Source organism: Caretta caretta, chromosome 7 (genome assembly GCF_965140235.1).
Source record: "Caretta caretta isolate rCarCar2 chromosome 7, rCarCar1.hap1, whole genome shotgun sequence".
In the NCBI taxonomy this organism is placed as follows: domain Eukaryota; kingdom Metazoa; phylum Chordata; order Testudines; family Cheloniidae; genus Caretta; species Caretta caretta.
This window is the reverse complement of record NC_134212.1, coordinates 59,392,751-59,412,894: the sequence shown is the minus strand read 5'-3', so window position 1 is coordinate 59,412,894 and position 20,144 is coordinate 59,392,751. Positions and strand designations below refer to the sequence as shown.

Below are 20,144 nucleotides of genomic sequence, written 5' to 3'. Positions count from 1 at the left end.
GACCTTATGGGTCACCACGCCACGCTCTACACCACAAGAACCTGCATATCTCACAATTCACAAGTATGTATTCGCACTAAAAAGTCAGCTTCTACTAGCATTTACCCCACAGCGGTATCTGAGGTAACGCAGCTATGGTAATTCCCAGTCTATGTGCAGGGAAATCCTGCACTCTGGACTCAGGAACACTGTGTCATGGGGAAGACGGGCTTGATGCTGCCTATGCATCAGGTCGTTGATATGTCTGTGGTTTGTTCCACATCTGTCAGTGGATGCAGTGTACCTGACTTAGATCACAGCTAGAGACAGACCTGGACCAAAACTCCAGGTCTGAACCACCCTGAACTCTGCGGGAGTCCTGATTTTGAATGTTGAGGCTTGGCCCCCTCTGTAATAAACTCGGTATGACACCAGAATGCATACACAGTGTCAAAAGCAACATGTTACTCTTTCACTGATGAGAGCTCAGCACCATGGCACATCCAAGACATCTTGCCCCAGACAACTTCTAGCAGGGGGACTGCAGCATAGCCCATTGCATCCTTAGTTCAGTCCCTAATCGAATGAGATCCTGTGCGGTGACTTTTGGCCGCATAAGCTTTGTTTAATCATTCTGGGAGTTCAACAGTACCACACAGTCTGTCCATCTCCAGCAAGCTCAGTACAGAATCCCCTTTGCTTTCATCATCACCTAATTTTGTCTGTCCCACAGGAGACACTGCAGGACTTTTCTAGTCATTAATAAATGGAACTGACTGTCATACGCCCCAGTATTATAGAGCTGTTTGCTTTCTGACCTGCACTAAAACCAGTGTAACACAGCTGCAACCCAAAGCACCCCTGTATTCACAACCTACACATGATTGTAATTATCTTGGTACAAAACATGCTTGTGAGGCATCATTTGAAAACTAATAACTCACTGGTCAATAATATCATGGTGAAATGCGTGTAGCGACATTATATGCAAAGTTACGGACTTCCCCTGTTGTTGTTGTTAGCACATGTTCAAAACCACACAGCCCTGCTTAGGGAAAACTGGTTCAACAGGCCTATCCTAAACAAAGGGATGTGTCTCAGAGTAACAGCCGTGTTAGTCTGTATTCGCAAAAAGAAAAGAAGTACTTGTGGCACCTTAGAGACTAACCAATTTATTTGAGCATAAGCTTTCGTGAGCTACAGGACAGACCTCACAAAGAAAATAACAGAACGCCACCAGCCGTCACCTTCAGCCCCCAACTAAAACCCCTCCAACGCATTATTAAGGATCTACAACCTATCCTGAAGGATGACCCAACACTCTCACAAATCTTGGGAGACAGGCCAGTCCTTGCCTACAGACAGCCCCCCAACCTGAAGCAAATACTCACCAGCAACCACATACCACACAACAGAACCACCAACCCAGGAACCTATCCTTGCAACAAAGCCCGTTGCCAACTGTGCCCACATATCTATTCAGGGGACACCATCACAGGGCCTAATAACATCAGCCACACTATCAGAGGCTCGTTCACCTGCACATCTACCAATGTGATATATGCCATCATGTGCCAGCAATGCCCCTCTGCCATGTACATTGGTCAAACTGGACAGTCTCTACGTAAAAGAATAAATGGACACAAATCACATGTCAAGAATTATAACATTCATAAACTAGTCGGAGAACACTTCAATCTCTCTGGTCACGCGATTACAGACATGAAAGTTGCGATATTACAACAAAAAAACTTCAAAACCAGACTCCAGCGAGAAACTGTTGAATTGGAATTCATTTGCAAATTGGATACAATTAACTTAGGCTTGAATAGAGACTGGGAGTGGCTAAGTCATTATGCAAGGTAACCTATTTCCCCTTGTTTTTTCCTACCTCCCCCCTTCCTCAGACGTTCTTGTTAAACCCTGGATTTGTGCTGGAAATGGCCCACCTTGATTATCATACACATTGTAAGGAGAGTGATCACTTTAGATAAGCTATTACCAACAGGAGAGTGGATTTGTGCGGGGTGGGGGGGATGATGAGAAAACCTAGATTTGTGCTGGAAATGGCCCAACTTGATTATCATACACATTGTAAGGCGAGTGATCACTTTAGATAAGCTATTACCAGCAGGAGAGTGGGGTGGGGGGAGGTATTTTTTCATGCTTTGTGCGTATAAGAAGATCTTCTACTCTTTCCACAGTATGCATCCGATGAAGTGAGCTGTAGCTCACGAAAGCTGATGCTCAAATAAATTGGTTAGTCTCTAAGGTGCCACAAGTACTCTTTTTCTTTAAAGGGATGTGTGTTTACCTCAATTTACATGTAAGCAGTAAACAGGACCATCAAGACAGCAGGGGGAGGAGATGGCAGGAGACAGAGCAATTTGCATTTGAGCAAACACCAGCGGGGAAAGAAAGAGCACAGAGCTTCCTTCTCCACCAGACTCTATGTCACCTTCTGCACAGCTTGAATAAACTTGACTTGGGAGGTGGGGGGATCCTTCAGAAGAATCCACTTCAAAGATTCAATGGACCACAAAAAAAAAAGGGCAGAAAACCCCAAGTTCTCTCTTTCATCTGAGAAGACAAAGGCACCAGCACTTTTGGGCGCTATGGGAGAGATTCTGACCACGAAGGGGGTCAGCCACATGTTGCTGGAAGACAGGGGCCGGGGGTTGGGGTGAGAAAGGCCATCTTGAACAAAGCCTTCAACCAAAACTCGCTAGACTAAGTTTAGACTTTTAGATGCGTGTTTTCACTTTTGCTTGTAGCCATTTCTAACTTTCGCTCTCATCCATGAACTCACTTAGCCTTACACTGCTGCCGCTCCTCTGTAGACTCCGCCTGCGCCTCTTGTGGTGGTGGAGTATGGGAGTCGATGGGAGCGCACAGTGGGGTCGATTTATCGCGTCTAGACTATTTGTTTATTAACAAAGAGCTGAGCTACATACTAACCTGTCTATGCAAGTGGATAAACTTATAAGGGTCTCCATCCGCCCAGGGGGGCAGCTGCACGTCCCCCAACACAGTTCCGTCCTGCATGCTGCCTGCAACATTTACAAAGGGAAAATTAGATACAAGAACGAGCCGGAGTCATCGCCCAATTGCAAATGGAAATCGAGCTTTTCCAAAATCCAAGAGAGCTTGGGGGCCTGAAGAAGGTCAGATAACTCCCTATTCCCACTGGTTTTCCTTTGTGCAATTTTGGGTTCTAGGAAAATATGGATGAGGTCTCCTAAAATACTGCAGGAAGCTGTTTCTCCGGGGATTCCCAGTCCAGTTTGGTACATCTAGAGTGATCAAATAGCTGAGAGGACATTTTAGTGAGAATGCAAACTCGCGGGTGCTTGCCCAAAGAAGAACCTGAGAAAGATCTCTCTTTTCTCATCATTACCATAATAAAATCACACATGTTCTCAACATGAGCTCTGTTCTAGCCCTGACTATGGACTGGATCCAGGCAAACCTGTCAGCACCTGCTTTATTGAAACACTATCATTCTATGGGCCTCAGCACTGGCCAGTGCTAATCACTGGAGATAATTGCTAAAACAGCCCATTGCCAGCAATTTTCACAGATTCCTGGATTCCAAGGCCAGAAGGGACCCTTGTGATCATCTAGTCTGACCTCCTGCCTAACACAGGCTGTAGGACTTCCCTGAAGGATTCTGCCCTATAAAATCTGTAATCATCCTTTGCCTGCCATTACTTTCATAGAGCGTCCCCTTTTTCTTGCATCATGGGACAGTGTCACAGGGATGTGCAAATCAGTTTTCACTGCACCGATCATCACCTTAAATACCTCAGCCAAGTCCCATCTCTCTAGAGCTGGGCTCTGATCACAAAATCCAGACCAAGGTTAAGGTCCGGACAACAAAGATCTCCAAGATTTAGGAGTGTGTGGATTTGGGTTTCTGCCCATTATAGAGACAGGCTGAATAGAAGGTATAAATGTAAATTTCAGATCTACATTCTGGTTCACCCCATTTGGCTCCATTCAGATCAGGGTCTGGGTTCTGATTTCAATCACCCAAAGGGTTTGACTGTGTTTGGGTCCATTGCTTTTCTAAAGTTTCTCCTCTCAAGGCTAAATCATCCTAGGTCTTGCTGCCTGTTAGCAATCTCTCCCCGCCTTGGCTTTCCTTTGCCCATGGCTCACCTCACCTAGACCTTAAATACTGTAATGTGACCAACATGCAGCTGGACACTGACATGGCTGGTTAAGTTGCCTTGGCTGGCATGAATCTGGGATGATTCTCACATAAGGATGTGAAACATTTGTCTTTCCCCTTAATTACTAACCAGCCAATGTACACTGCAGTGAGATGCCTTGTCTTGCAAAGGTCACAGTCTGCGTGCAGAGTGAGCTGCTTATGTCCTGGGTCAGGAACAGAACACTGCCTGGCCAGCTCTTATGTACTGAGAATTATCCTGGACTCTCTGCTAGCCCCCACTGCTGATTGAGAAAGGGCCCATTGGCAGGGGATGCGTTCAGGATACCATTTACTGAGAACAGGAACCACACTCCAGACCGATCATGTACCCTGAGCCTTTCGGAAGGAGGCGAGGCTGCCTGTGGCAGCGCTGACCAATGGGAGAAGACACAGTAAAAAAGAACCACCATCAAAATCATTTAGCAACTCCTGAGCCCTAGATGAAGTAAAAATTACCAGGTGGTTTATAGACCACAACGTGGGCCACATTTTCAAAAGCAGTCACATAAATGCTTCAGCAAAAACCTGCCAGCATCTGATAAAACAGACATTTCAGCAGGCGCAGTGACAACTTGGAAGCACAAGCCCATTTGAGCCTGGAAAGGCAGGATCTGGAGGTGCACCCTTTGTGGGAACAACTTAGATGGCCAGTGTTGAAAGTGTGTCCCTATGGAGCCTTCCTTTAATGGGAAATCTGACCTGCCTGGAGAGGGAAATCTGCAGAAGATGAGTGTAACTGTAGTGTAACAGCTACACATTCTGTAGCGTGGGCTGTGCAGGAGGCCAGACTAGATGATCACAATAGTCCCTGCTGAACGTGTATGAATTCCTTATATAGCTCTTCTCGAAGCACTTCACAATCTTTCCATGGACTCAGCTCTGCACACCACTAAGGGGAGATCTATTATCACCACTGTGCAGATGGGGAACTGAGGCACACAGAGGATAAGTGATTTGACTAAGGTCACACAGGGTGTCTGTGGCAGGGAACTGAAACCAGTTCTCCAAGGACCTAGGGCAATACCCTAACTAGTGGGCCACCCTTGCCAAGCCTTCTCAATATCTCCACAGAAGACAGCCCTAAAATGGGAGACTGAAACTAAATCCCCTTGAAACTGAGATGCTTTGGGTCTGGATCCAAATTTCACGGCTCAGCCCCAGGTCAGCCAGCCCAGGCAGCCAGATCCCATCTCCCAGCACAATGCCGGTAGGAGCGCCCACATTCCACCCAGTACTTACCGAATTCAAAGTGATTGCAGTTGGTTAAGAATTCAGGCAAGTAGAAGAACTCAGGGATGAGCTCCCGGACATCACTCATGTTCTCTCTCGACGCCGAGTCCCACGTGTTCTTCACACTGTGAAACATCCGGTCTGCTACATCAAAACTTCCCCCCTGCAGACAGACAGAGAGCACCAGGCAGTGATCAGGGCTGGATTTCCAATGTTCTTTGTGACCTTACACTAACCAAGAGGCAAATGCTGAACCACAGCCTGTTTTCTAACGATAATCTAGGAACATATCAGGAAGAGCCTGACTCTGCCCTCGTCTATGCAGGTGTAACTGAGAGGGCAACCAGGCCTGGAGACATTGTCTCCCTTGCAGGAACTTGGAACCAAGCAGAAATGTGGCTCTCCTACATTAATGCTGATAATGATCATGGCTTTCTGCAGCGCCTCTTACATCCAAGTGCTTTACAAACAATGGACCTGACTCTGGGAAACTTCCTTACTCCCTGACTCAGGAAAGCAATTAAACGCATGCTTACATACACCACAGACACACGCTTAATTTAATGGGCGCTAAGTGCAAATGCCCTTCCTGAACAGGGATGGTTTCATAAAATCAGGGCCTTCGGGAAAACCTCCCATTGATTTAAATCGGGAGTTTTGCCTCAGATGGAGGCCATGATATATTTCAGGTCATCATTTTCAAATGTGCCACAGTGATTTAGGAGCACAAGTCCTATTAACTCCCAAAGGGGGTTGTGTTCCCAAGTCACTTAGGCACATCTAGAAAGCCCCGCCCCTCTTATATTTGTACTGGGATCATGACCCCCACCATCAAAACACATGTACTTCTAGCATAAAGTAACGATCAGCATTAAGCCACTTTATCCAATAGTGAAGACAGCCATGCCTCACTTAAATTGCAGAGGGAAATTTGCCCCATTAAGGATTTCGGTCTCATGCCCCTGCTGCCATGGGATCTCCATTGACTGGAAGTGCTCAGGACTTGCCCAGGCACCTAGGTCTTTCCTTGCAGGTCTCCCATCCACGACCGCCCAAGCCTGCTTAGCTAGTGAGACCTGACTCAAAGCGGAAGGCTGTTTTTCTTAACTCCCTCTTTATCCTAGAAACATGGATTAAAGATTCAAAACGGTTGCACTTCAAGTATGCTGACTCTTGGAGCTAAGGGTGTGGTTCCCAGCTGGAGCAGACATACCCCTGCTAGCTCCCATCGGGCTAGCACACTAAAAATAGCAGTGCAGCTGCAGTCGCACAGGCAGTGGCTTGAGTTAGCCACCTGAGAACATACCCATGGGGTCTAGATGGGCTTTCCCTCAGCATGGCTAACCTCTCCCACCACTGCGGCTACACTAACAACTTGATGACAGCCAGTACGGTATGTCTATGGGAGCTGGGAATCACACCTCAAGTGCAGACATACCCATTGAGATACTGATGAAACGCAACTCCGCACGGCCTCTAGTTCGGGGCTTGGGGTAACTCCACCATCTAACTCAGAATATTTCTCCAAACACCACCACAGAATATCACACCAAATTCTTCCAAGTCCCAGGCAAATCCTGGAGAATATGGGCTTTCCTAGTATCTTTGAAGGAAAGGTTGGATATAGAAGTTACTTTATTGGGGCAGGAAAGATGGTCCACTGGATGTGGCAGAGGTGTGGGACTCGGGAGGCTCAGATACTCTGTGTGATCTTGGGAAAGTCACTTATTCTAGTCTGCACTTCAGTTCTGCACTGGCAAAATGTGGCTAGTCCTTCCTTACTGCCTGTGCTGTGAAGATAGACTCTGTTAATTATGAGGTGCTCAGGTATTATAGTGATGAGGAACATAGAAGTACCTGGACAAATCTATGGAGCTCATTTCACTCCTGCTATTTGCCCACTTGTTATAGAGAAGCCAGGAAGCTTTTGGGGACCATGGGAACAGCCCTATGCTCAGCCAGTAGATAGCACCCTAAATTCCATCCATAGGGAAGGTAGGAATAATAGGGCAATTAACAGCAGCTTCCAGTTCAGCTACTGTGTTCCACAATCCTTTTCACCAAGAGAGATGGTAGCTTCAGGTACAGTCTGCATTGGATTCATTTATAGCAGGGCTAGGCCTCACCAATCCAAGGTTGACCCTTGGCCATTCTTATGTTGGGAGACTGGACCAAATGAAAGAGGATCCAGGGATGCTATTTCTGGAAGCTGAATTCTAGCACTGAGCTGCACTTGGGCTAGCCAGACCATTACGCCTCTCCAGAGAAAACGTTCTCACTCAGGCTTCTTTGGGCCTAATTTTATGTAAGGGTTTGGTGATGTGGGCAATTCATTTCACATATGGCAGCTTCCCAAGCTGGATTTGAGAAGTCAAAGGCCAGGTAACAGTAAACTTGACCTGGATGCCTACAGGCCGCACTTCAGCTGACATGAATCCCCAGTGATTAATTTTGTGAAGGACTAAATTTCCTAGCCACTACTTTCCTACATGCAATCAGCTTGCTCTGTACAGGCACTGACATAAAGTTAGTGTAACCCACTGGTGCATGTGTGTTACAGGTCCCTAGCTCTGCTGATCTGTAGCGGATATGAATTGTGACAGCCCGCAGCTACAGAGGGACATCCCTTTAGCTCAAGCTGTAGCAGTTCATGCTTTTAACACTGGAGATCCCCAGTTCGGTCCCGGAGAGGGGAGGGGGGGCATTGCATAAGCACAAATAGTGCCAGATTTGCAAGCAAGCCCGGAAGGTTCTGTCTGTTGCTGACTTGTTGGGATAACCTTATTTCCTCTGTTTACCTCTCTCCTCCTCCTGTTTGCTTCAAGAGCTAGATCAAGACTAATATGTCCCTTCTATCTAGTTACAGTTGACTGGGGTTTACCTTTCAGTCTGTTAAATATAAAAGTGTCAGATAAGCATCCACGCAGTCCAAAGAGAGGAGCTGTGTGTGTGCAAAGAACGAGACATCTATCCGTCCACCATATCACACTGCAGAGCAAACTCCACCTTTGGGTAAGCAGGTGCATGCCACTGAAGTCAATGGAGCTTAAGTTTGGAATATGGCTGTTCTGCTCCTGTCCCTGAAGATCTATACTAGGCCGCTCCTGGCCGCAGTCCCTTATTTATAACAAAGGGAAACACCCAGCTGTAGACTTAGCAAAGCCGGTTTGGATCAGAATTTTGGTCCAGCCTCATCTCCAATTCACAACACCCGTGCATGACTTCCACTCCACTTCCTTGTTTCTTACCCCGCCCACTGAGCATCATGGAGCCTTTCCACTCCAACTCAAGGGATCACAAACGGACCTCTGACCAAGATCACACAGGCAAGCCTAGCTAGGAGACAATCTGATGCACAAGGTCATCTTGCTCTTGATCAGTATCAAGCAGGGACCCTTGGAGTCAAATTCACATGGAAATTAAAACAGGGTAGAAGGAGGACTATAAATAAATCAACAGCTAACAAGTATCTCATTGAAGCATATTAAAGGGCTTTGTATATTTAATCTTCACACAGCGCACTGTGTCTGGTAGTGATTGATGCTTTTTCATCTTTTTTTGCAGCTTTTATGAGAACTGATGGTAATCTCCTGAGAAACAATATGATTTGTAATAAAAAGATTACCTGTATTAAATAAAAATAATATATACATAGGAAATGCTGTTAGTGTGACAAATCTGGTTAAAGATATTACCACCAAGAAAAAATGTGATTTTTTCCCTGGCTGTCTAATTCACTTTAAGGAAAAGTAATATCTTTAAAACTTAAGCCTGTATTATTTATAAAGGAAGCAATAACTGATTTTCCCATTTCTTATATTAATACATTTATTTGCATATATTTATATCAGAATTAATGGGTTTTCTCTCTCTTGAAATACAAAAACTGCACTGAGAGGGGAAAAGAAAATCTGGAATTACGTTATGCTTTTCAACTGCGCATTAACATAAACTCTGACAGCTTTTTCATGGGCCGCATGGAGTAAGACCTAGGGTTTTTTTCCTTTCAGCGAAGCCATTTCAGTGATCAGGGATTCGGGTTAAATTAAATACTGTTATAGTCACAGTATGATAGGGGCTGTGCAAAGCAGTTAGGCAAAGAGTTCACAGGGGAGAATCTAAGTAAGAATCAAACTGCGCTCCTATAAGAATTGATTCTGTGGGGGCCGAGCATGTGCCATTGATCATAATGTTGAGGGATTATAATACTGGGTCCTAATAGGGCCTTAAATCCAAGGAGCTCAAAGCACTTCTCAGATGGCTATAAAGAGACGAAGCTTTACAAATTCCCAAGAGAGGCTAACCAGTCATTATCTGCATTTACAGGCAGAGTTTCAGTGACTCATCTGGAGTCATTGAGAGAGCTGGGAATAGAACCTACATCTCCCAAGTCCCAGTGCAGCGTCTCAACACAACAGTCCCCTTCCACTCACATTGAGGCCCATTATACTTAATGAAGTATTACAGGCTCTGGAATCCCTTTTCTGTATGCTACCTTACTAAACAAGACTGTCCTAGCCCCCCATGGATTGCCGGGTGCTATCAGCTCTGTGGACTAGGGGAATTAAGATCTCCAGCCAACTCTGCCCTTTTAAAGGGAGTTGGGTCTGAGATGCTGTGTTTCCCATTCAGATGAGTTCAGACTGGCGGGTTTGGAGCAGGCCCATCACAATAAAGCCTCTCCTCTTCTTAAGAGGCAGCCCTCACCTCATCCTCCTTCTTATCCCTCTTATCACATGACTATTTAGTTTCCTTTAGTGTGGGACCCTATTAAAGGTTCTTTCTGAAAGTCCAAGTACACTGTGTGGTCTGGATCACTCTTGTCCACACGCTTACTGACACCCGCAAAGAATTCCAATAGATTGGTGAGGCATGATTTCCCCTTGCAAAAGCCATGTTGACTCTGCCAACATATCGTGTTGATGTGTCTGATAGTTCTGTTCTTTGCTATAGTTTCTACCAGTTTGGCTGGTACTGCATTATGCACAATGGCCTGTAACTGTCAGGATGGTCTCTGGAGCCCTTTTAAAAAAATCAGCATTACATTAGCTACCTTTCAGTCATCTAGTACAGAGATTTGTTTCAGCAACAGCATGTAGTAGCCCTGCCAGCAGGAGGTGCTACAGTTAGATTGCAGTGACCAGAGGTGATCGGGTCTCAGTTTGAAACATTGCCATTTGAAGGCACAGCTGCAAATTACGACAACACAATTGTGAGGGGCAGGGTTTGAAAAACAGGTGTGCAAAGCTAGACTATGTGCTATGGACATTGCTGCAAGTCCTGGCTGAACCAATCGTGTAGCTCAGGCTGTTCAAGTCTGCTGCTCTCCTGACTGTACCCGAGAGTTAGCAGTCCCTAAGCTGCTACAGGACCAGGTATATGTGGGGGAAAGACAATACCAGCTCTGATTCACATGCATCAGTGCAAGACGAGAGGAACGAGGCATCTGGTGGAACCAGTCAGTGGTTTAACCGGACTCACCTCAATGCAAAATTTTGGGTGCTTATCTAGATCTCGGATGCTTTTGGAGTCATCTACCAATCACACATGAATGCAGCCACACAGACTGGTGGCTTGTTATGGATAAAAAGCATCCCGGTGAGCAGGAGCAGCATTTGGAGTTTACAACAGCGCTAAGTGCTCCACAGTCATTGATGACTGCAGCTAACATATGGTTTGCAGAGCGCCGTGGAAGAGCATTGCCTCAGGTGGTTCACAAGCCCATCACCCACCGCTGGGAACAACCGATTTCATGGGGCTTATTGCTTAATTAACACAGCACATTATTTACATTAGCTCATTGAAAGAAAAAACAAAACAAAGCAGAGCTGCAGCAAAGCAAAGCAACTGGAGAGGGATGCGGCCAGCCCTCCTTCACCACACAACAGTCCCTGCAGTGCAGACGTATCCCTACGGCCCCAAGGGGCATAACAGGTGCACTGGGATGGGTGTGTAAGGCCCATAAGGGTGTGTAAGGGTGTGATGGATAATCTAGCCTCCCCCCTCCTATGACTGGACTCTCTGTTAGAATGTAATATATACACACGGCTCTGATCCTGCTCCCATTGAGGCTTTGCCAGTGAGTTCAGCGGGAACAGGATGGGGCCTCTGCCAATCCCAGACTTTGCTTGTGACATAAGAACGAACGGGCAGCTCATTAGCCAGTAGCTGGAATCAGCTATCGTTTTCTACGTAGCATAGAAGGTCCTTTTACCTGAAGAGAGCAGAAGGTCTGCGTAAATGGCTCCATTCGGACCAAGTACGACGCTACTATGATGGCCGAAGAGTAGTGGGTGCAATAGTGACATTGGGCTGACGGGTCTCCTGTAAATTAGAGGTGATCGGGTCTCAGTTTGAAACATTGCCATTTGAAGGCACAGCTGCAAATTACGACAACACAATTGTGAGGGGCAGGGTTTGAAAAACAGGTGTGCAAAGATCCATGTGCAAGGGCATGCCCGATAGGATGTGTGCTCACACAACCAGGCAGGTACACTGCAACCTGGCTACATGTGCTGCCAGTGATGAGCTGCCAAAATCTTAACAACCGATTCCCTCCTCACCCCACGAGGGGGTCGTGGCCTGTCCCCGCCACTCCTGCCCCGCCCCCGCCCCCCGGGACTCCGGCCCCATCCAACCCCCCGCATTCCTTGACGCCCCCTCCCCAGACCCTTGCCCCATCCACCCCCCTCCCCTGTCCCCTGACTGCCCCCAGAACCAGGCAGGAGGGTCTCGTGGGCCACCGAGGTGGGTGCCCACCCCGTCCCTAAGAGCCAGAGGGGCCTGCCGGGGGGCGAGGCGGGGAGTCGCGGCGGTGCTTACCTGGGGCAGCTCCTGGGAAGCATCCAGCAGGTCCCTCTGACTCCTAAGGGTGGGGTAGCTTAGCTAGGCAGGGAGCAGAGGGAGCGACCGCTCCCCCCACTGATCACATCAAAAGTGGTGCCTTAGGCACCGACTCCGTGGGTGCTCCGAAGCTGGAGCACCCATGGGGAAAATTTGGTGGGTGCAGAGCCCGCAACGGCAGCTCCCTGCCCCACACCCAGCCCCAGCTCACCTCTGCTCCACCTCCTCCCCTGAACGCACCGCCCCGCTCTGCTTCTCCGCCCCCCTTCCCCGTGGCTTCCTGCGAATCAGCTGTTTGCGCAGGAAGCCTGGTAGAGCTGAGAAGCAGGCGGTGGCTTGGCGCTCAGGCCCAGGGAGGCGGAGGCGAGCTGGGGCAGGGAGCAGGTCCCCTGCGCCCTCCCCCGCCCCCCCGGGTTACCTGCTGCAGTGCGAGCAGCCCTCTTCGTGCTCCGCCCACCCCAGCTCACCTCCGCTCCGCCTCCACCTCCTTGGGGCTGAGTGCAAAGCTGCTGCCTGCTTCTCAGCCCTCCCTGGCTTCCTGCGCGAACAGCTGATTCACGGGAAGCCAGGGGGGCGGAGAAGCAGAGAGGGGCGGTGCGTTCAAGGGAGGAGGTGAAGGCGGAGCGGAGGTGAGCTGGGGCCGGGCGCGGAGCTGCCGGTGGGTGCTCTGCACCCACCAAATTTTCCCCGTGGGTGCCACTTTTCCACAGGACAACCGGTTCTAAAAGGCTTCTGAATTTAACAACCGGTTCCAGCAAACCAGTGCAAACTGGCTCCAGCTCACCACTGTGCGTACCCCCTTTACATGTGATTGCACACACCTTGAATGTAATACCAGAGGGAAGCACAGGCCCTAAAGGGTCTATGTACCTCACCCCATGCCCCTTGATGTCTCTGGGGTCCTTAGTTGCTATTTTGTTGCATTTGCAAGAGGGTTACCTCCACAGTGATCAGCTACGTGGCCACATAAGGACGGGATGGAGTCCCATGTAATCCCTATGGCCTGGCAGATGATGCAGATACCACGGTGACAGGTGCCTTAACATTAGTGGAGCTAGATCCCAAATGCCCTCCTCCTTCCATGCCATCCTGCCTGCTCCTGCTCCATCCCCCCAGTGCTTAAAGTGTGCCAGGTCAAAAGGGGCACAGACCTGGCACACTTAATATAAAATGTCTACCTCTGAGCCAGGTCCCTGGGGGGGCGCACATTTCAGCCCTGCCTCTCGGGGCACAAGCAGCCAGCCAGGGCTGCTGCAGGAAGCAATTCCCCCCTACCCCCAGGGGCCAAAGATATTCTTGGGGGTGAGGGGGTAAGAACCTAGCAGCTAGGGGGTTCCTTCGCCCTCCCTCCCCTCCCTTCCTGTGAGGCCTTTACCCCTCCCTTTCCCCCTCCATCCCTGCCTGGGAGGGGGAGAGGGAACCTTGCTTAGGCCCGCCCAGCCTGAGAGGGGGCTGAAGAACCCCAGGAGCTGCAGGGGGAGCAGCGATGAGGCTGGAAAGGGCAGAACAGATGAGGGGGGGCAGGACGGTTGGGGAGGTGGGGGGAAGAGTTGCTGTGGGATGGGGGACAGGCAGAGGTGACATTGTTTTCATTTTAGTAGAAAATGACAGACCCTCCTCCCAGCGCACAGACCTTTTTCAGCCCGTTTTAAGCCCTGCACCCCCACCCCCATTCTCTCCCACATCACTCTGTCCCCCAGCAAAGCCCCACTCCCCAGGGGCCAAATTGCCTCACTTCCCCCAATCCCCCACTGCAGCTATCAGACAGGATGCCTGCAAGGACCCTCACTGGGCAAGTGGCCTCTGCTGCTAAGCCCCCGGCCCAATACTGGTCTCTGGCCTGAGGATGGGGACGGGACTTAGCAGTGCAGGACACATCGGGATGGGGGACAGGATGGGAGTCACTCTTCATAGCAGGCACGTCCCAGGAACCCAAGGCCCTCTCTCATCTGACTCTGCCCAAGCCCTGAAAATCAACTGGTCCTCCTGCAGGAGACATCTCCCTAGGAATTAACCTAGCGTCCAAGGGGTTCAGTGGGAGCTGGATTTGTGCCTCCCGTGATTCTCCGAAAGCACTCACCTTCGCTCTTCTCCACCTCATGATAGCGCTGGATAAATTTGCGTTTCCTTTCCAGTGTCTGAGCTCCCATGGGCTTGGAAAGGTCTCGGAACGTCTGGGGGCTAGCAAGGTTCAGCATCTGCAAGGCAAACGTCGGGGGGGGGGGGCAGGGGAGCAGCTGAACTCTCCTGGAACCCCACTGACCAGGCTCAGCTCTGTGACCTGCCTAGCTGTGGTGGCTCAGGTGTGTCAGCCACACCCACAGCCAGGGGAATTCACTGAGCTTGGTGCTCACCCCTTCAAACCCGGTGTGATGCCCTTGCCAGCATGGAACGCCTCCCCATTACTCTGTGGGAACTACGTTAACCTTGTGCAGGGAGTCAGTATGGCCACGGCAAACTGGGAGATGCATCACAGCTAAGCCTTGGGCAGGTATAAGCTGGTAGAAATGACACCCGCAGTTCCTGGGGAAAGGGGATGAGCCCTGCCTTCAGCATCACCCCTTTGCTGGTTGGTTCATGGAGTGACTCCAGCATATAGTGCAGAAACCACAGCATATCTGCCTTTCTGGGCAGAGGTTCAATGCTACCAACATCCGCCTCCCAAGGGAGAGGGAAGGATCCTTGGAAGCAGAGGGCGTGTGCCTCCGAGAGCTCAGTGTGTGCAAGGAGCCTCCCACCCAGAGGGTACATTCACACTGCAATCAGGACAGCACACGTAGGCATACATGAGCTAGCTTGGACTGAGCTAGCTCGCAATACATAGCTATGGAGCCGTGATGACACAGGCCAGCTGCCCAGGTCTGTAGGGTCCCAGACGATTGCTGTGTAGATGTACCCAGACTGGCACAGCCTACATGAAGGGACAAGTGGCAGTACTTGCTCTCAGGGGAGCACAGGGCCTGCTCCCTTCATAGCCCTTTGGAGGGGCAAGAAGCAGAAGGGGTCACAGCCCTGGCCCTGTTCTGAGCCCACTCTCTGGCACAGTCCAGCCCTGGCTCGAGACCTCAGGAGTGGGTTCTAGAACTAGGCCCACCCCAGCATTCACATCAGTGAAGAACGCTTTGCATGGCTTCTACTGCAGAAAGTACAGAAAAGCTACTAAGCATGAAGAGCTCACCTGGGAGTGGTAATCAGCCAGGATCCAGGGGAACACGGGGTACTGCATGTAGTCATTGTATGTGCGCCCGGCCAGCGTGTTCAGGTACATCAGGTAGTCAAAGTTACTGATCTCTCTCTTCTGCCATATCAGGGAACAATCATCACAAACCCCTACGGTGAAGCTGCTCTTGGCTCCATGTTAATCAGTAAGAGCCAACCCGGCGCAGGCTAAACACAACTCATTAGCACAGCCAGTTGGGACATGGGAATGTTTTTATTGGTAAGTTAAAAATTTCTATTTTCTCCAAAATTTTTCTTCACAAAGCTTTTGGGTTTTTGGTGAAAAACAGCAACAGAAAAAATTGGTGTATGGGTTTTCAATGGAAACATGAAAATTGCCTTCAAAATTGGGCATTTCCAGCATAAATTTCCATTTGGACAAAAAAGCCAGTTTTCATTTAAATGTTTTGAAGAAAAAATAGTTACCAGGTCTACTCGCTACCCATAGCCACTGCATGATTTTTGGTCTTTCAATTTATTGTGAATGGTGCCAGAGTGACTGTCCTGGCAAGTGAAGTCCCCTTACTAATTCACAAAACAAATACAGCCTGGAAATTGACAAGGCAAATTTCCCACACATTGTCCCCTTGTCCCAGTGTGCACAGGGCAAAGTGCCTTGAACCTGACCTGGAGAGATCTCCTCTCTGGGTGAGAGGGGAGTTCATTCTTCTTGTACACCCAGATCTCTGTGCTGAAACACCAGCAAGGGTGCCAATTGTAATGGTAGCTCTTGTGATGATGATTATTAATATTTATGTTGTGTTAGCACCTAGGGGGCTCAATCTGGGATCAAGGGCATGTGCTTTGCTAGGTGCTGTGTGCACACACACACAATCACTGGACATCTGTGCTCCAGAAACTGGATTGAACCCACCAGCTCATTTCACATGCATTAAAAAGAGCTCTCAGCTGGTAACAATGCTCAGATGGTAGCAATGCCCATTGGCCTGGATTCTGAGCCATCAGAGACGGCAGCTGCTTTTAAACTTTGGAAGCATTCTCAGAACTCCAAGGAGCCTCTGTTCAGCTGGGCCACGGTGTTATAAATGCTATAATCAATCAGCAACCTCTATTCAAATCAGCACAAGACTACATGAGCCTGCTACTATTTTATAACAATCAGTTCACCGAAATGTTAAATAAGTTTTCTCATTAGATCTTCTTCAGACTATGTAATTTGCATACTGGCTGAAACCACTAAATGCGCTAGTGGTATATGTATGTAATAGGGTACTGTATTGCTTTCATATGGTTTGATGGAGAGCCAAACACACACAACTGTTTTATTGTTATCCATGTGCAGGAGAATCCTGGCCAACATCCTGCAGAGCCAAATGTGAGGTAGCCCATGGATTTCTACACTGTCTTCTATGGCCATCAAGATCTTTATCAGAGGCATGTAGCCACTGGAAGCTACAGTCCAGGTACTCAGCTGGTATAGGACAATGTCACTCCAGTGAAATCAATGGAGCTTTGCTTATTTACACCTGCTGCAGATCTCCTTCTACACATCCCCTCATCTTGACTAAAGTGGCCATCTTAGGCATCACTGCAGCAAAGAACTAATGCCCGAGGTCCATCTAGCCTGGTGTGCTGTCTCCAACAGTGGCCAGCAATAGCTGCTTCAGAGGAAGGTGCAAAGAACCCTGCAATAACCCAGTGTGGGCTAATCTGCACTCCATGAAGGGTCTCACCCCAATCCCAATAGTGAGAGCTTGACTCTAAACCCTGCAGGATGAGGTTTGTCTTTTTAGCAGTATTGTTTGGGTTCCTGGTACACTGCAGTAGGGCAGAGAGAGTTGGTCCATCCTTTTCTTTCCTCAGCTAGGTACTGACATGGTTTTATTCATCAGAGAGTTAGCCAGAGATCTGTCTACATTTACCTGCCACTTCTGGAGCATTGTCTTTTCCCCTCCCGTGTTCTTCCTGCATGAAACAAAGTTTTTATTGTCACCTTCAAAACCACTGGAGAATGATTAAGAAATTACATTAATATTCCAATCCCTCCCCCGCACCCCAACTTCCTTTGAATAGGCTTTGCTCATTAACAATTTGCTCATTTCCCAATCAATCTTCATATAAATATCTGCTTTCCCACCCTAGCCACTTTGGACCTAGAGCAGTTCTGAAAAAAATGGTTGCCAGGTTTGTATTTTTTGTATTTTTTTAATAATGGGGAAAGTGTATTTGCCCATCCTTGTCCTCTTCATTCTCATAAATGCTCAGCAACTTTTGTTCAATTTTTTTTTCTAAATAGCTCTGAAGAAGTTGGGGAAATTTCAGCCTTAAAGGTGAAAGCATCAAAAGTTCTCAGCAAATTAAAATAAGGTGTAGAATATATTTAAATAGTGGGGTGCTACCAAAACCAAGTATGTTGTTCAGTAGCAGTTCCCTCAAACCTATTACCTTGGGCTGTGCTCTTGTCCAATCCAAAAAGTTAAGTAGGGAAGTGCCTGGTTGGTTCTTGGACGGATGTCACCTGCCAAGGGGTGGCCGTGTGGTACTGCTGATTCAGTTGGGCAGCAGGGGCTTTTTCTTATGAGCACATTGCCCCAGCATGGTGATCCTCTCAGAAACAGAATTACTAACTCTCCAGAAATAAAATCAGATGTTCTAGCTCAACTCCAGCTATGGGCTTGCAACAGGAATTATTGGGTGAAGTTCTCTGGCCTGTGTTTCATGCGAGAGGTCAGAGTAGATGACCATAATGGTCCCTTCTGGCCATAAAATCAATGATCTAGGAGAAAACCTAGAATTTTCTACTTTCACCATCACTTTTTATTTAATGAATTATTAGGAATAAATCCATGTAACATGACCCTAATGATTATATAATTAGAACCAAGCAATTTATTTTGTCAAATAATTTATTCACCCCCAAAAATACAGCTTTGGGTCAAATTTGTCAAATAGTTTTGGCAAAAGAACAGAACAGAAACATTTTTACATTTACTAAATGAAACATTTTGATTTTTGTTTCAAAATGGGGTTCTGTTAAAAAATAGCAAGATTTAATTCCCCCCCCAAAAAAGGTAAAAAACACTCTAAAATTAAATGAAACATTTTGTTCAGTGTGAAATGAATTTTTCCTTAGACTGAAAAATCAATTATTCACCCAACTCTCTCTCTATCATTATCTTGCTGTATAATTTCTATTGGACAAGCAAATGTCTCAGAATAAGGGTATTATTTTCCCTGTTGCTTAGGCAATGTTTTTAGTGCAGATTATGGGTTAATCTCTTTGAACAAACAATAAAATCTAGTACTGATTCTGTGTTATGAACTAAAACTCATACACCTCTTTGTGTAATTCCCCTGCGTGACCAGCCAATCAGGTTAAGTTTATAGCAACCATGCACACAAACAACAAGTGTCATTCACATCTGATACGGGAGGATGGATCTTGGCTCTTTGCCCTAAAGACAAGAGGGTAAATGCTGCTCTCCGTTACATGGTGTAAATCAGGAGAGACTCCACTGACTGCAATGGGATTACTTTGGATTTTCACCACTGATTCTGAGCAGAATTTGGCCCAGGAATTTAGGAATTCTAAAGTAGCAAATTGGGGTACTATAAACATCTGCCATTTGTCACACAGTTCTTATGTTCCTATGTGTAGGTTTTGCAGAGTTTTGTGCATCGCCTCAGCTAGACTTCTGCAAACTCCATAGCACATTCTGGAAGGGAGGAAAGCAGACGGTATGCTACAAGAGGAGTTAAGGAGCTTGTCTGTGGTCAGGTTATGAGGCTGTAGGGGGATTGGATTAGGGAGCCTGTCACAGAGGGATCAGGTTGGGTTTTAGCAGCTGGCAGGCAAGATTGGATCGACCTGCTTCTCATTGGGGTGGATGAGTTAGCAAGGATGCTCAGGCTGCTGACATTAATCGAGGGTCCATGGCGAACTCATTGGTGGGGAATTCTGAAGGAGTTCTGCAACGTATGAACTTGCTGCACCCCTTCAGTCCTTCAGAGTTTTAAAGAGGCACCTCTGTGTGTGTGTGGGGGGGGTGGGTTAAAATATAAGATATTGCAATCAACTGGCCAAGTGTACATATATTTATGTGGGTATGCCACTGCCCTCTACTGATGGAAACAGAACTGTTCAGCTGTGTGTCATAGGCTCTATATTCCTAACAGCTAACGGGAATTCTCTGAGGGCCACTTAGACCTCTGCCAGTGCCACACAGTTCTAAGTGGTCTCTGCAGAACTTAAAGAGATTGAAGAGTCAACAATGCTCATGAAGGTATTCAAGGCTAAGTCTAGATATTCCCACCTCAAGCATATCCTGTTGGGATGCAGAGGGCTAGACTCAATAGCCCCTCCCAGTCTCAAAGATTCTGGAATTCTGTGCCAGAACATGACGACTCACAGAGGTCAGAATGTTGGCCACAGGCCTGGGATGGTCAAGACAATTCCTCCCACTTTCCTGACCATCTTTCATCAAACAACGTGCCTCCAGCCAATACCTCCTCAGCTAACACAGCGGAGGCTGAGAGTAGATCAGCAGCAGCTACCACACAGCAGTGAGTGCACTTAAAACAAAACCCAGGGCTAGTGCCAAAAAGGAAAGGGGGACAGGAGCTTTATAAACATAAATAGCTGAGGGGTGAGTTTACCTGGATTCAACAGAAGTGTCCATCTACTGTATGCTATTTC

At 47.8% G+C, this 20,144-nt stretch overlaps 1 protein-coding gene across 1 annotated transcript in view; it reads right to left on the bottom strand.

The window, feature by feature from the left end:
- WDFY4 (WDFY family member 4) overlaps window positions 1-20,144 on the bottom strand; it is a 241,499-nt gene that overhangs the window by 43,073 nt on the left and 178,282 nt on the right. Inside the window, exons 49-54 of the mRNA XM_048858078.2 lie at window positions 17,371-17,413; window positions 15,447-15,566; window positions 14,349-14,466; window positions 11,640-11,749; window positions 5,435-5,588; window positions 2,938-3,029 (exon numbers count right to left, since the gene is read on the bottom strand). Coding sequence (XP_048714035.2) covers window positions 2,938-3,029; window positions 5,435-5,588; window positions 11,640-11,749; window positions 14,349-14,466; window positions 15,447-15,566; window positions 17,371-17,413 — 637 coding nt within the window. The remainder of the gene's footprint in view (window positions 1-2,937; window positions 3,030-5,434; window positions 5,589-11,639; window positions 11,750-14,348; window positions 14,467-15,446; window positions 15,567-17,370; window positions 17,414-20,144) is intronic.